Source organism: Opisthocomus hoazin, chromosome 2 (genome assembly GCF_030867145.1).
Source record: "Opisthocomus hoazin isolate bOpiHoa1 chromosome 2, bOpiHoa1.hap1, whole genome shotgun sequence".
Taxonomy (NCBI): domain Eukaryota; kingdom Metazoa; phylum Chordata; class Aves; order Opisthocomiformes; family Opisthocomidae; genus Opisthocomus; species Opisthocomus hoazin.
In genome coordinates this window covers 55,715,192-55,730,780 of record NC_134415.1, presented here as the reverse complement: position 1 = coordinate 55,730,780, position 15,589 = coordinate 55,715,192, and the positions used below count along the sequence as shown (strand labels likewise).

General features: G+C 39.5%; 1 protein-coding gene across 4 annotated transcripts in view; it reads right to left on the bottom strand.

The window, feature by feature from the left end:
- UTRN (utrophin) overlaps positions 1-15,589 on the bottom strand; it is a 394,109-nt gene that overhangs the window by 123,376 nt on the left and 255,144 nt on the right. For all 4 annotated transcript variants that reach the window (XM_075413727.1, XM_075413726.1, XM_075413728.1 and 1 more), the window contains 2 exons: positions 10,348-10,520; positions 4,465-4,621 (listed from right to left, as the gene is read on the bottom strand). In XM_075413727.1, coding sequence (XP_075269842.1) covers positions 4,465-4,621; positions 10,348-10,520 — 330 coding nt within the window. The remainder of the gene's footprint in view (positions 1-4,464; positions 4,622-10,347; positions 10,521-15,589) is intronic.

Below are 15,589 nucleotides of genomic sequence, written 5' to 3'. Positions count from 1 at the left end.
TTCATCTTGCCCTACCCACTGCAAAACAAAGAGCACAACTTTATGCCCAGAAGGGATGTGCTCATTGCTTCGCTGTGCTTGGCATCTAGTATGTGATGAGACTATGAACTACTACATATGATGGAAGTTTGGCGGAACAACACAAAAACCAGTCCATAATTTATGAATATTTCCTACATCCAGAAAGATTTATGTTAATCTGGAAAATATAGGCTAAATCTGTAGCCTTGATTCAGGTGACTGACATTGCTGTGGACAATGTTTGGTTTTAAAGTATAGGTGAATGATTGATATTTAAAACAAAAACAAGTTTAATAATCAAATTGCAAAAACAGTTTCTCTCCTCTTGTCCAAACAGACCCCAGCAGCACACAAAAAATGCAAGCTAACCCAAACTGTCACGTAATACCATATTTATTTAAATATCTAGTACTACTGAAGCCAAGCACTGAGTGGGGAGATACTAAAAGGGAAAAAGCAATAACATTAGTGTCATTAAGCTGAAGCAAACAAGTCACCACTTCATGTATTTGAGGGGAAAAAAAAGTAGGTTAATAAGGAGAATGATTATTGAATGACTACAGGCAGAACGCAATGCTAATACAAGAAAATTGAGGACCCAGAAAAATCTTGCAGAGCTGAGCCACTGTTTCACCCCTTACATTCTGAAGTGTCAGCAAGGACAAGATCAGGTAAGCAACCTGGAAATAAGAGCAAAGGGATCACAGAGGAGTGGAAAGAAAGTGAAGTATTGAACCGCTCAGTTTGCAAAGAGGCGAGCAGAATCACCCAGCCCTTGCTTAGGGAGGCCTGGGGAGAACCTCTTCAAGGCCAGCTGACGTGGTGCTGCACAGCTCAATGTGGGATCTTAAAAAAAACAGTTGAATAAAAGCAAATCTTATAAATAACATTAAATGCTTGGAAGGTTTAACATTTGAAAAAGTGTGGGCAAACAAATGTTTAAAGAAGTACTGGGACAGCCAGTGATGAAGGAGAATACAGGAAGTATCCTTGAGAATGAGAGATATATAAAGTCATATGTTTGCAATGTTTATCTGATACAGTTGCACCTCATATCTCCACTGAAACTTTCAGCTAAACACAGGATACATATTCTACAAGGAGCCCCTCAAACACAAAGCAAGTGACAGCAGCCAGTGATACCCCACAAGGCACAGAGTGGCTGACAGTGTGGAATCTAAAAGTTATGTTACGAAGAATCTGCTGAAGAACGGATTTGGCATAAGGTTTTGAAAAGGAAAAAAGAAAAAATAAAAGAAGTAATCACAGGCATAAAACTTATGTGTTCTTATATACGTGCTTTGTCCTGGTGTTGACAGCCTTGCTGTGCTGTGGAAACCATCTTGTGGCAAGGATTGAGGGAATACATCTCCCTCTCCCTATCTGGGATTTATGTGGATGGATTTATTAGGCAGGCTCCCAAGGTCCTTGTTCACCCTTATGTGAGCTGTTTAATACTACTAATTAATACTGTCAGCATATTATGGGTTTTGTGGAACGTGGTCTCGTCCTGGTGTAAGAGAAAACAGATACTGGGTGAGGCAATACTGAAATGTGCCCTGAAACAGCCAGTCCCTGGGTGGCAGGATCTGGGCAGGTTCCTAGAATGGTTATCACCTCTCGTAGCCTGGGATTTTACACCTGAACAGGCAAACAACCCAGGCAAACTGACGCGCCACCTGATAGAAGGGTTCCTTGTTTACCCCAGTGAAAACCAGCAGCTTCTAGCACTGTACTGGGGCCTGGCCTGTGCCTATCGAGCCACAATTCAGTACTCTCAGAAGACTGAGGCTGAGTCAGGGACCCAGACTGCATCTGTGGACAACAGAGTTGAGGTAGGCACCCAAGCAACAACTACAGTAATTGCCCCATGCTGAGTGCCAGAAACTGTTGTGGTTTGGTCTCAACTGGCAATAAAGAACCACGCAGCTGCTCTCTTACTCCTTCCCCCTCCCTGGTGGGATGGGGAGGAGAATCAGAAGGAAAAGGCAAAACTCGTGGGTTGGGATAAGAACAGTTTAACAGAACGGCAAAGGGAGAAGAAAATAACAATTGATAATACTGATAAAAAGCATATACAACATGCAGTGTTCCCACCTCCTGGTACTCAGCTTGCTCCCGAGTAGCAAATCCCCCTCCTTCAGCCAGCTCCGCACTTAAATACTGAGCATGCCATCACAAGGTACAGAATATCCCATTTGACTGCCTGGTTTGGGCCAGCCCAACCAGCTTCTTGTGAAAATGAACTCTTTCCCAGCTGAACTCAGAACACAAGGGTATTTTTATTCAACACCTCAACCACACCAAGCAATCATTTAACTATGCTGAGGAAGTGGAAGAAGGACCTCCAATGAGTTTTGGGTTTTGTTTTGTTTTTTTTCTCCACTTTTCATTTTCTGCTGGAAAAAACACAAGTTTTCATCTTGATGTAGTTTATTAGTAAGCTGCAGCTTCCACAAGGAATGAATAGTTCCTGTTAAGAAACAGCAGTGAAGTGCTGCCATGGAGAATTAAACCAACTGACAGCTGTGGTCCTGCTCCCCTCCTTTGGCAACGTCTAATAAGCAACACCTCAAATGCCGTGTGCTAATAATTCATGTTTAGTATGGCACAGTATCATCACATGACATACTGGAATCTCGGTTCCTACCAAAACAACTGTTAGAAAATAATTGTCCAGTCATTATCTAAGAAATATCCGCAATTGAATATTATGCGTTTGCTTGCACAGGTGTACAAAAATCAAAGTGATATATAGGGTCCCTTTAACTTTGTGCTATTGCAAACCATTAATACTGGACTTGGACAACTATATCGAATACTCACAGTGACATTGCAAGAATATTGTCTTTTTGAAAAATGAAAGTATAATCTCTAAAAGCTCCTGAATGCACTTATTAGATTCTTAACCTCAACACGTTAAAAAAAATATTAGTCTTTAAATATAAGGGCAAGAATTAAACAACCCAGAAGTGTTGTCCTTCACACTGCTGCAGTTCATTAGTGACCCAAATAAGCCATCCAGCATCATTTCTCCTAAATTTTTCTACTTCAAAACGACATATAAAACCCCATTTTTATAAACCGATTTGAGACCTTCAAATGAGAGGCGTTACCAGTATTATTTGTTGTTATCATGCACATACTATAATCTAGTATGAGACACAAAAAAGCCCTTAGAAAAGGACCTGTAGCGATCTATCACCTCCCACTGACCTCCTTCAAAACATATTTGGATGTGTTCCAGCTTTTTATTGCTCTTTGGCACTGGTAATCCACCATTTCATCATTATAAAACATTCACAGCAGATGTGCCTACAAACAGAGCCACATGATTAAAGTGGATAAGAACAGGAAGAGATGAACTCTCAAGAAACAATCATCCTGAGTTGATGCTAATAACTTTACTTTAAAAGACTAAATTAAGGAGAAACATATGCAGATTTCCTTAAGCTCTTCTATTTTGGAGTTAAGTCTCGATAGTGCTTCTCATGTCAGGCTACATTTTCTGTAGTTCCTCACAATGTTCTAAGTGAGTATTTCTGTACCACTGTTTTCCCAAATTCAATTTTTGCCTTCCCTGAACACCACAGCAGAAAAGACATCAGTGTTGTCTTGGCAGAGGGGAGAACAGCTGTTATGCAATTACTTATTTAAAGCTGCATTTGTTCTCTTTCCCTGTTTACACCATACAGAAGTACAAATACAATGGTAAGACAGAACCAGCTTTACTAGAATTAATTTGTCCGATGGCAAATATGTCCTAACTTCATTACTAATCAGAGCTGGTGAGACAGACTCTACATTCGATATGAATGAAGATATGTTGTAGACGCAACAGTTTTCTATTGACAAAAAATACTTTGTGATTAATACCCTATTATGTACAAAACCAGAACAGAACTAGCAAAACTTGAGAGCTGAAATTACATGTCATAGTTACAACAGTACAAGGCACAGGTAAGCTTAGTTCTCAAAAATATATTTGACCCAGCTTTGCAGTATAAATCTGCGGGGGCAGTGAGGGGGGCTGCTATTACTGGTCAATGTAGTAACATGTACAATGCCACTTGACAGAAATTTACTGAATTTACATTCAACAATACTTTCACAATTCCTGTTCCGTTCTTACTTTTGTATGCCTCCCTTAACTTTGAGTAAAACAGCAGTTCTACTTGCCAGGGATCCAAAAACATCAAGAAACATTAAAAAAAATTGTATTTGGACTCAACATATGTATCAGAAATCCTTTAGATGAAATTTTACAGACAGTATCTCAGTTGTGCTTTACTGGGCAAGTTGGAGAAGCAAAAGGGGTGGAGACCTAGAGCTTTTATCTAGAAATTAGTCGCTAGGAAGAGTTCATCATTTGTCCAGTACTCAAATTTGCTTCACTCTACTATTCAAACTAGCATATTTACCTATAAAACTCAAGCAACTTACTTTGCAGTGGTCATACTGTTGCTGTAAGGTTGGAACATCCCCTCCAATAGGCATCTGCTTTTTTAGTTCTTCATCTTTCGCATTCAGCCATTTGATTAACTCTTCCAGGGATGTCAGCAATCTGTTCCATTTCTCTGCACTGGCCTCCAAGTGAGCCCTGTGAAACAACATTGAAGCATCTTTAAAGACCTGAATGGCAAAAACAGCATGGGAATGAAACAAATAAATAAAATCACTCCATCATTAAGACAGGAATGTGTCAAGTGTTTAACTGCAAAGCAACTTTCTGTTAAAAAACCTCTACTTCAAAACATTTTGCACAGCAAATCAAAGTACCAAACGAAAAATGGGGGAACACAGACAAATATGTACCTGATGCTCTAACTTATCTAAAACCTTGAACGCTGCATGTCTAAGCAACATAAAGAAATGCTGTATTTTGTTATGACTCCACCACTGCAGTGCATGAAGTATAAATGTCATTTTGTGAACTAAAGCACTGTAAAACTGATCTCTTTCATGACAGGAACTTGATGCCCCAGCAGCAAAAGCAACAAGTTCTCCCAGCAGTGATCAACAGTAAATTGTCTGTGGTGCTGAACGTATCAATGACATAGAATATTTAATACATCATCTTTCATCGATGGTGAATTACTAAAGAATTAACACAGTGAATCTGTCCCTCAGTTAAATTGATGAAAACCCCATATTCCACAATATCTTTTTCTATAATTTTCAAAAAAACCTTGACTTTATGGCAATGCCTACACAGCTGCAGTGAAATCTTCAACTATGTGATAGAATAATTTGAGACCAGCATGTATTAGTTTTTACCAGTAAACAAGAATTTCTTCCTCCACACAGGTGATGGAATAGAGCTAAATGCTTTTCAGTGTAGTATGACACCAACTTTGCACCTTCCTGCTCCACTTCTGACAGATGAGTGAACTGAATTTTACTATTGTTTCCTACCTTTTTGCTTTCCTATTTTGTACATGATCTTTTATCTTTTTTTTCCTGATTCACTGTAACACTCACCTTGAAACTTTCACCTGGCTAGTCTTGTATTATCATCTCAAATGGCATTAGAGTGAATGTTTAGGACTGATATGACAATATTTGGATTGAAGGGGTGATGTGCTGCAAGGTTAATTTCAGGGCAAGCTTAAGTTTGCATATGCTGGGATCTCAGGGTGATGCTAGGATAGATGAACCAATAAAGAAGTGAGTAAGAGTGTATGGCAGGAAAAGATACAAAGAAAACAAAATCACATTTCTGAAAAGGATGAACTAACTACCTTTAGGCAGAGAACCTGTTCCCCCTCACTTCATGCAGGAAAGCGCCTAGGTAACTACTTGGTGGAAAAATAAAAAAAAAATAAGTACTTTTAGCAAGAAAAGCGATGTTTTACTGCCTACAGTTTTGTGCATCACAGTTTCTCTTGCCCCTTATTGCTCTCACTAATATCTTTCCTTCAACACTGAATTCAAGCCAGCTACTCGTAGCCCAGGCCCGAACAGCTGAGCCAGCATCCTGCCCTGCAGTGAATTACAAGCAAGCTATTGCATCTGCGGTCATATGCATACTGGGGAAGAGCGTCCTGCAGGCCTTGGTTTGCAGACCAGCTGCTCCTGAGTGAAATGTAGTGTCTCAGCTCCTGGCCTCTTTTCAGTTCTTAAATACTCACTAATCAGAACTACTTTCAAAGCAACCAACTTGTTCTCCCCATACGGACGGTATTAACTCTGCAGTTAGTGCACAAGGTACCTGCTTTGTAGCTGAAGCATTCACCATAGTTGGTCCCTGAAGCCCCCAGCCATACACAGGGACACTCTCCCAACAGCACAGGGTGGTAGAATGTTTACCACCTTCTTTTCACAACTAGCTTGACATCCTGTAAAAAATGCCCTCAGAAATACCAAGCTTCAAAGCACTGCATGTATGTTACTCTCAGGTGCTAGGTACTTAGAACCAACCCTCCTTCCTGGAAGTGAAAACAGAGGAATACTCCCTATTCATCAGGCAGAGAAGAGACATTGCCCTCTCATCTAAGCCAATGCAGCCCACATTTGAATTTACAGTTTTGCTGTTAGACTCGCAGATTGTCATAAAAATAAAGTATCTTTACAAATTTCTAGGAGCAACCACAATTAAGATGTTCAGATCTATAGCTTCCTGTACATTTGATAGTGAAATCTCTATTCATTGTGATTTTTTACTGTAGCTAGCACACATAAGCAGCTCTCGCCTCTAAAAACTAGCACTCTCTGAGGCTTCGAGATTCCACTCTAATTACTTAGCAGAATTCTTGTATACAAAATGCATTGGAGTTTTCTAAGGAGGGGAAAAACTCCTGCAACTACTTAAAGGACAATTTACAGGTGACTCACTGTTAATTTAACATACAGTACAATAATATTAATAGGGAAAAAACATATTTTGATATTAATGTGCATGATGTGACATAAGATACTAGATTAAATGCATTGCAATTTACTGCTAATGACTACCCATCTGCACGCCAAATTAATGACAGCAGCAAAATGTCACTAGCACATGGTTTCAAAATCCAGTGCAAGCTCAACTTGTGGGGGTAGAGCAGTAAAGGGCAGAGAGCAAATGGACTACACTAACAGGGACTTAAAAACTCTTCTCTGAACACAAAGTGAGCTAACCTCTCTCTTGAAAGGTCAGAAAGGCATTAAGGGGGGAAAAAATACACAGGGGAAAACATATCACATCAGCCTGGCTTTTTTCCTGAATGTTACCCTTCCAATCTTATCAGAAGCAACACTGAAAACAAAAGTGAGATGCAGCAGCAGCTGAAGAGTAGACACAAGCATTCATTTCTCCTGGGGAGCAGAGACACATGCATTCAGTAAACACCATTCAAAGCAAACACTGCACAGGAACAGAGGAACCAAGATACTCTCCAATTTGTGTTTCATTGTAAAGTTTTAGTATCATGTTTACTTTTGTCATACAGACAGCATCAAAGAGAGACAATAAACTATGTTAAAGTTCTGAAATGTTTCTTGGGCTCATTTGCTTTCAAAGACAGGATTTCTGGCGTTTGTTTTGGAATTGGTACTTCCACCGATATACAATCTAGAAAAAAAGCTTCAGGTGTTTGGGCTCACGCGACAAATGAATTGACAATCTCCAGGGATTCGCCAGGTCAAGTGATGGCTTAAGAGGAAAATAAAAATATATAAAATATATAGGTCAGTTATACATGATTGTTTGTTTCTGAGCACTGGTTGGAGCAACAATATTCCCCAGCATCAACCATGTGGTACTCAGAAGCGCTTCTAAGGGAATCCTGGATGAGCCTGAAAAACACAGATGCTCCCATCCAGCTGACCAGACTGAGAGCACCCTCCTTTGCACAGGCTAAATAAAATCATCCAGAACAGCAGCAAGTCTGACATAACTCCCCTTCTGTTGACCCTGCGAGGCTCTCTTCACAGCTGGAGACCTCCTCAGCTATTGCTTCTGCTATGGAAGTAACACTTCTCCTGCTGAGGGACAAGAGAACACATGGCATAAAAATGATCGGTGGGTGGTCTAAATATAGAGAATCCTTCTCTGTTTCTCCCATACTGTTACATTTACCCTCCCCCAAACAGTAACACTGTTGCATCTCCTTCCCCAGGAGCAAAGAATCTCGCCTAAACATTGGGCTTTAAAAGACAGATCCGCACAAATCTGCAGCTTTGTTTTCTTCCTGGGAATTAGGTAATAAAGAGAGAAAACGAAAGAAGTGTGAATAAGTCTACGAGTAATTTCAGCGAGAGGTATAGTCTTCTTGGGTGGTGTCATAGTCACTACAAGTACAGGTTTAAGTACTTTCCATGTATTTAAAAATATGTCACAAGGGTGCTGCTTTTTCAGTTTGGAACTCCCTTTAGTTACAGTAGTTACAGAAGCCAGGAACTAAACTCAACACAGTGACTAGCATCATCAGCTCTGGGGAATGAAGTGATGAAGAAAAAGTCATACTATCCCCAAGAAAAAGCAGTACTTTCAGAAGCTAAAAATCAACATAAACAGAATGTACACACAGCTGAAAATATTCTAAAGAACTTAGAGAAACCTTAATTCAGAAGAACTATCCTAAGCTAAAACCCGTAAAAAAACGATTGGATTTTTCAATCATCAGTCCTAGTATCTAACACAGTTAGGTTATATGCTGTTCTCACAAGATTCATCCATACAGTTTTGCTTTCCAATTCATCCTTGAAATAAGATACACCAAGAAAGCAAAAGTTTAAGGCAAACAGCTACATCAACACACTGACTTCATATCAGTTCTAAGTTTTATTATTTCCCTATGAAGGCTTTCATCACTCTTGCAAGAGTTAGAAAAGTGAATTGCAATCGAAGAACAGGGCAAAATACATGAACTCAGAAGCACTACACCGCTTTCAGCAGCAACTGAGACTTAAGAGGTTAATTTACTTCTCTCATATTTGCTCCAGTATTCTCCTCCCTGCCTGTCTTCTATTTGTAGCTCAGTGACTTGTGGCTCTGCAGCACTGCAGGTACCAGCAGAGTAACACAAACATTGCAAACATCAATGCTGCGCAGTAGGATGTAGGTGCCATATCCACCCAGAAGTGAAAAGATGGGCCTGTATTTAGAAAAGCCAGTATTCTCACTTTTTTGAGCATTCACTGCACAATCACTGTCTCTGTAGTGCTGTCTTGGAACTCACATCAGGCCAGGGTAAATGGCTTGATGGCCCTTTTTTTGGCCATCAGTTTCTCCCAAATTAACATCAACCCCAGGGAAGGCCAGGCAACTGAATTTTTCTTGCTTGAACTCCACAGTTGCTACGTTATTATCTTACGAGCAAGTTTTTGTCGTTCTCTCCTGTTGACTTATTTCTGAGTAGAGCTCAAAACAGCCTAAGTTTGATAGCTCTTGCATTAAACTACTTGTGAGGTGGGGCTAGTCTCTGCAAGACCCCCACCGAACTGCTTGGTTCCTCTGGGCCAAGCTCTGCCTGTTGACATTCATGGAGCTGATTTACCTGTTTCGCTTCACTGTTTAGCAAGCTGGTGATGGGATAAGTGGAGACAAAATATAAATGTCATGTATTCCCCTTTATCTCACTCTTTCAAACTCTTGTGCCTGAATTCTGAGCTCAACTCATTTTTCTGGCCTTTGGAATGCTTAACATCGTTGTGTTCTATTAAAAGAACAGTTTCCTTTAATCAACAAGCAAAACAGTTGTAACTAAAAGCTCTAGAAATCCTTTTCTATGTAATTCATTTTAAAGTGGAATTTTATTCACATTAATGAATATGGTAATATGTACTTCCAAAATGACATCGCAAAGATTTTAACAATAACTACACTCGGACAGTCAGTGAGCTTGGTACTGGTAGGACCAAAAAACTGTAAAATGCATTCCTTGATTAATACGTATTTTAAAACACTTCTTAATTGAACAGCATCAATAAAGAAAAGTTACTACCAATATGGGTCAAGACACCTAAGATGCAAGTCGTATCTAATTCTTCATTTCAGTGGTAAAAACTAAACCAACAACAAACTCCTGATTTCTCCTCACAGAAATTGTAGATTAACAGAATTACTTCATTGATGTTATTATCGATTTATAACAAGGACAGATTCAACATACTTCCTGGAAAATTTAGTACAAATCCCCAAGTTACAGCTGCACAGCTCTGGAGAGAGAAGTAGTAGTAGTTAAGCCCGCATGGCGAGCAACTGCACCAAGTTTTTATATTTGTGTTCAGGGGTCCTTTACAGAAGAAAAAGGAGATTTCACTTCAATGCTGTGGTCATATCTGTTAAGCCTTTGAGAAGACAGCAACTGCGCCCCTTCATGTCTTGACATTTTCATTACTTACCTGATGTTAGCCGACTTCGCCTTCAGGTCATTCCAGCGCTGGTTCATGTCATCAAGCCGGTGCTGGAGCAGTGCAGCTTCCTCAGAGTTTCCCAAGGCTTTCACCATCTTCTGTCTGTTTCCATCAATGCTTTTAAAGATGTCATTGTGGGCATCAATCTCCGCTTGGATGTCCTGAAATATCAGCAAGAACAGTCCAAACATCTTAGTTCTCTAAATAAAGGAAGGGGAGCTTATTCTCATTAGTATTCCTAAACACTCGGACAGAGCACATAGTCTGACTTTCCTCAGTGACTCTGAAAAGAGATGCAGAGAGGAAAACCTGCAATCCTATTAACATCGTTATAAAAGGTCTAGGTTTCTTAAGTCCGAGAAAAGGAGTCTGAAAGTCATCCTTGACTGTGAAACATGACTTAGAACTGTAAACAATAAGTTCTCTGCACATTTTTGTAGCACTGAAGGCAGCTAATCATCTACTGTTCTCCCATGCATTTCACACAGTGCAGCATTTGCAAATGCACCAGAAATTGCTTCCTGCTCAGAAATTACAGGTTCAGCCTTAGCTATGTTGTCTTTTTCCTCTTTGAAATAAAACATTTCAGAAACCTTACACAGCCCAGTGAAATTCAAACTCTATGTAGTGCTTTAGGTCATATGCAATGACTTCAGTTTTTAACTAAAATCTTTGTGCTTAAACTGCAGCTAAATGACTACACCTACCATAAGCCCATTTTTCAATTAAACTACTGTACACCATGGTGTGAAAAGTATGGAGAGGTAGGTATAAATCAGCCAGATGTATTATAATCTGAATTTCATCGTACATACTGAAAAAGAAGTGCTTGTGATTTCAATTCAGCTTACTCATTTCTCCTCCCCTTACAAATCAAATGTATTTTATTCTCTGATCTACCATCTGCCTCAAGAAACAGACTACAGATGTTGTCTTCATCTAACCAAGTACAGTATTATTTTTAAAACACATTGTACGAGCAAACAAAACTTCCTGCATCACCACCAATGCTTTCTAGCAGCCATACATCTATGTATACACTCTAACAGAGCAATGTAAATGTGCAGGAGAGCCAGGAGGTGTACTGGCTGTCTCAATAGGATTAATCAGTGAGGACTGTGACAGCAACTTGATGCAGATGTAAACAAACTTCTTTTGCAAAGGAAGAAATTCAATAACTGAAAACCCTTAAAGGTTTTTATTCTTCCAGACAGCTCCTCAGTCATCTCCATCTGTTCCCAGGAGCAGAAAAGGAGGGGGCTCTTGTATCTCCCCATCCTCATGATGCAGTCCTGAGTCTTAGAATGGCTGCTTGCACATGTACAATTGATAGTCGGAAGCAGCAGAAAAGTAGCTACGAATTTGAGACACCATGAAGCTTTCTTCAGTTAGGGAATAAAGCAAAAAGAAGTAAGGATACAGCTGGAGAAGAGGGAGGACGAGAGACAGACAGGGAAGGATGGTGGGGGAGGCGAGGGAGAGGGAGGCAAGCATCAGTGAAGCTCTGGCTCTCCAGCTGAGCTACTATGCGACTTTGGACAACTACCTGTTCTTTGCCCTGAGTTTCACTACTTGAAAACAGGTAAAAAAAAATACTTTTGCTGTCTTTAAACCATCCAGATAGAAATTACCATTCTGAAAATAGATACAAGCAATAGCATTTAAAATTAAAAACCGAAATGGAAGTATCTGATGATCAACAAACTCAAAGAAGACAGCATAATCACCAGTTAAATCAGATGTTTATCTGAAAATTTTTGCAGCTCCTCTCCTTATGCCTCCAACACGGAAGCAGACCCAGTGAAAACTAGCTCAAGTCAACACAGCAGGAGATACAACCATATACAACAGTTACAATTTTAATTGCACACTGACCTGTGGTACAAAAGCCTGGTCATGTCAAATCCATGTTACAAAATCCAAGTTACAAAACAAAACTTAACTGAAAACAAACTGATCTCTAGTCTCCCGTTCTACAATCACAATATTCATTCTAAAGCTATTGAGGACCTTCACAAAACATTCTAGCTTTGATTACATTTGAGAGAACACTTAGGCATGCATGCTTAAAAATGTTTCATTCAAAATGGGTTCAATTCTTGCATTTGCCAGGCATCATGTTACATTGATTAAGGCACAGTAAATCTGCTGCTCTCATTCTTGAGTCCCATCTGTGATGGTCATGTTGTGACAGCTCAGTTCAAAGAATCAACTTTGCTAATTAACTTCTCTTTATCTTTTCTGATTTCCATTTTCCAGAAAAAAACCCCACTGCCAGCTGATGGATAAACTAACAAGACCGATATTAAAGTTAATGAATGCCAGTGCATCGCAGCCCTCAAAAAAGAAGAGGAAGAGAAATCCAAAGACCGTGTCCCACACCAACGTGCACATGGAACAAATGCAGCATGAATGTAGGGTGTGAAAGATGGCTAATGGCAACAGATGGACACATTTAGTTATTCTCCAATAATGATATAAAAGATCTTGAAGATTATTATTCAGGCATTGTCCTCTGTTGGAAGGCTGACAAGAATGATGGGCTCCCATCTTGACCCAAGATTCCTGTAATTGGTAGCAATTGGTAGTAGTCTACTCACTGTGTTATAGCAATATTTCAATTCTTACGAGATTAGTAAATACGTTGTGGTTGCCCTCCCTTCTTTTTTTTTATTTCAAAGTGGGGAGAAGAACTTTATTCATCCTGTACACATCCCAATGCATGTTCGTCCTGGTCTATTATTTTTCTTTCTCCTGCCTTTTCCTTAGTCATTGCTTCTCCATAATCTTCTCTATTGCTCTCTATGTGGCAAAAAGGAATGAAAAAAGTTGATTATCCCTGCTCAGGCTCCAACTAGGATTAACTCTAATAAGAGTTAATACAATGACAATTTTTCAGTACTTTGAAAGCAATTATAAACACTTTCCTATTATCACATGGAAGCTCCCATACCCGGAGTCACTGAGTCAATACACTGGAGGATGCAGGAGAAGAGGGAAAAATAATTCTCTTTCTCTTTACAACATAGAGAGGGGGACACAACCATGAACCACCATCGTTCTTAGCCCAATGTAAAGGGGATCTGGGCCAGAGCATTCTCCCAGTGCATGCAAAACACAGCAAGAAAAACAAAAGTAAAGAACAGAAAAAAAAACACCACAAAGGAAAAAGAAAACTAAAGAAATACACCGCAAACAGAGAAGGACTGCTTGCCAGCAGAAATTCATAGTTCTTAGGCTGTAGTTATATAGCATTATCAACTTAATTTTTTGAGGTATTAGTATAAAGAGAACATAGTGTGCTAATTTTGCAAATATTTATGTGCACATATCCAGAATACCTCTCAGAAGGCTGAGAGAGTTGGGGCTTGTTCAGCCTGGAGAAGAGAAGGCTCCAGGAAGACCTTACAACAGCCTTCCAGTACCTGAAGGGGGCCTACAAGAAAGCTGGAGAGGGACTGTTTACAATGACATGTAGGGATAGGACAAGGGGTAATGGCTTTAAGCAGAAAGGGGGTAGGTTTAGAAGAAATTCTTTGCTGTGAGGGTGGTGAAGCACTGGCACAGGTCGCCCAGAGAAGCTGTGGCTGCCTCCTCCCTTGCAGTGTTCAAGGCCAGGCTGGATGGGGCTTTGAGCAACCCGGTCTAGAGGAAGGTGTCCCTGCCCATGGCAGGGGGGAGTGGAACTAGACGACCTATAAGGTCCCTGGAACCCAAACCATTCTATGATTCTATCTGTTAAAATGGATTGATAATTTATTGGTATGAGGTCAACAGATCTGTTTACATACCCAAGTGCTAGCAGGATTAAGATCTTAAATTAAAAAAATGCTCTTCGAGGACATAATTCATCCTGTATATAAATCAAAGCACAAGTTTCAAACTTTTGAAAGGTAGAAAGGAGAAGGAATAACTAGGTTGACATTTATGTATCTACTTCACCCTGGTCATGTTATTAGAAGATTTTTCACTTTCCTTAAATTCCTTTTAAGAACTAAGATCAAACTGCTGCCTGTCTTCTCCACTTTGGCCTGGTGATTTCAAAATCCCCTTATCTCCATTCTGAACCTTAGACTTCTTTGCTTCTCTTCCTCTTTATATCTCTCATGGCAGATGATTTACCTGCAGGATTCAAGCCTTCATTTTATGCTTGGATCTGATTTTAAAGCTTGTCTCCATAATAAGAAGCCTATTTCTTGCTTTAATTTTAATCAAATAAAATACTATATTATCATATGACAACTGAAGAGCATATGTCCTTACAGAATGTATAAATATGGTATGTGACACTCAATAACCCTATAGATGGTAACTCTGAAAAGGACCCAATGACGTAGCTGACTCCAGTTGGAGTTGCTACTGGAATAGCTCAAAGGCAGACTAGAGTGACTTGTCCAGGATAAAAGAAAATACATGACAAAGATTCGAACAGAACTGGACTTTCTGATTCCAACTCCAAGGTCGACCTACTACCAAACATTTTTCCCTCCTTACAGACTGCAAGGAAATTTTAAACAGTTACAACTGCAGACAGAATTGTCCTTTGGAAACTACTAACTCTTTATAAAGACAAAAAAAAATTTCCTTTACAAAGATAAAAAAAAACCCCAACAAACCCCCAAACTAACAGCATTCCCATGACGATCAGCATTCCAGTGACTTTTTTCTGAATGATGAGTCCAGATGGCCTCTAATTCACTCTGCAACCTGCTAAACTGTTAGCATAGTCACTTCCACTCATGTTTTTTCAGATTTTGTTTGTTTATACTGTCTTCACTGGTACATTGCCATTAGCACAGGCAAAATATTTTCCTCTTTAAAGGTCCTGAACCCTTCTGTTGAAGGTAAAAACATAACTGGTGGAAGAAAACTCCACATTTTCATGCCAAAATTAAAGTGGAAGAAACAATGCATTTTATAACACACAAAATGTTACTCTCTACCTTTCTCTCTGTTAAGATGACATGACAAAAAAACTCAGCTCAGTCTCTTATGATAAAGGTCAATAGCATCATATATCAAATCATATCTTCATCGGGTTTTTTGAAACAGTTACATATAGGAGTTGCAAATGTTTTACTCCAATGATTTTTAAACCCACTGTAAACAGCAAAATTCTGTATTACACCCCAATTTTAAACTACATTTATCAGGAAACAGAATTCCACTGAATTTCTATAAACATCTGACCACTAAGCAGGGGCAGCAAGTTACAGCACACAAACTACGC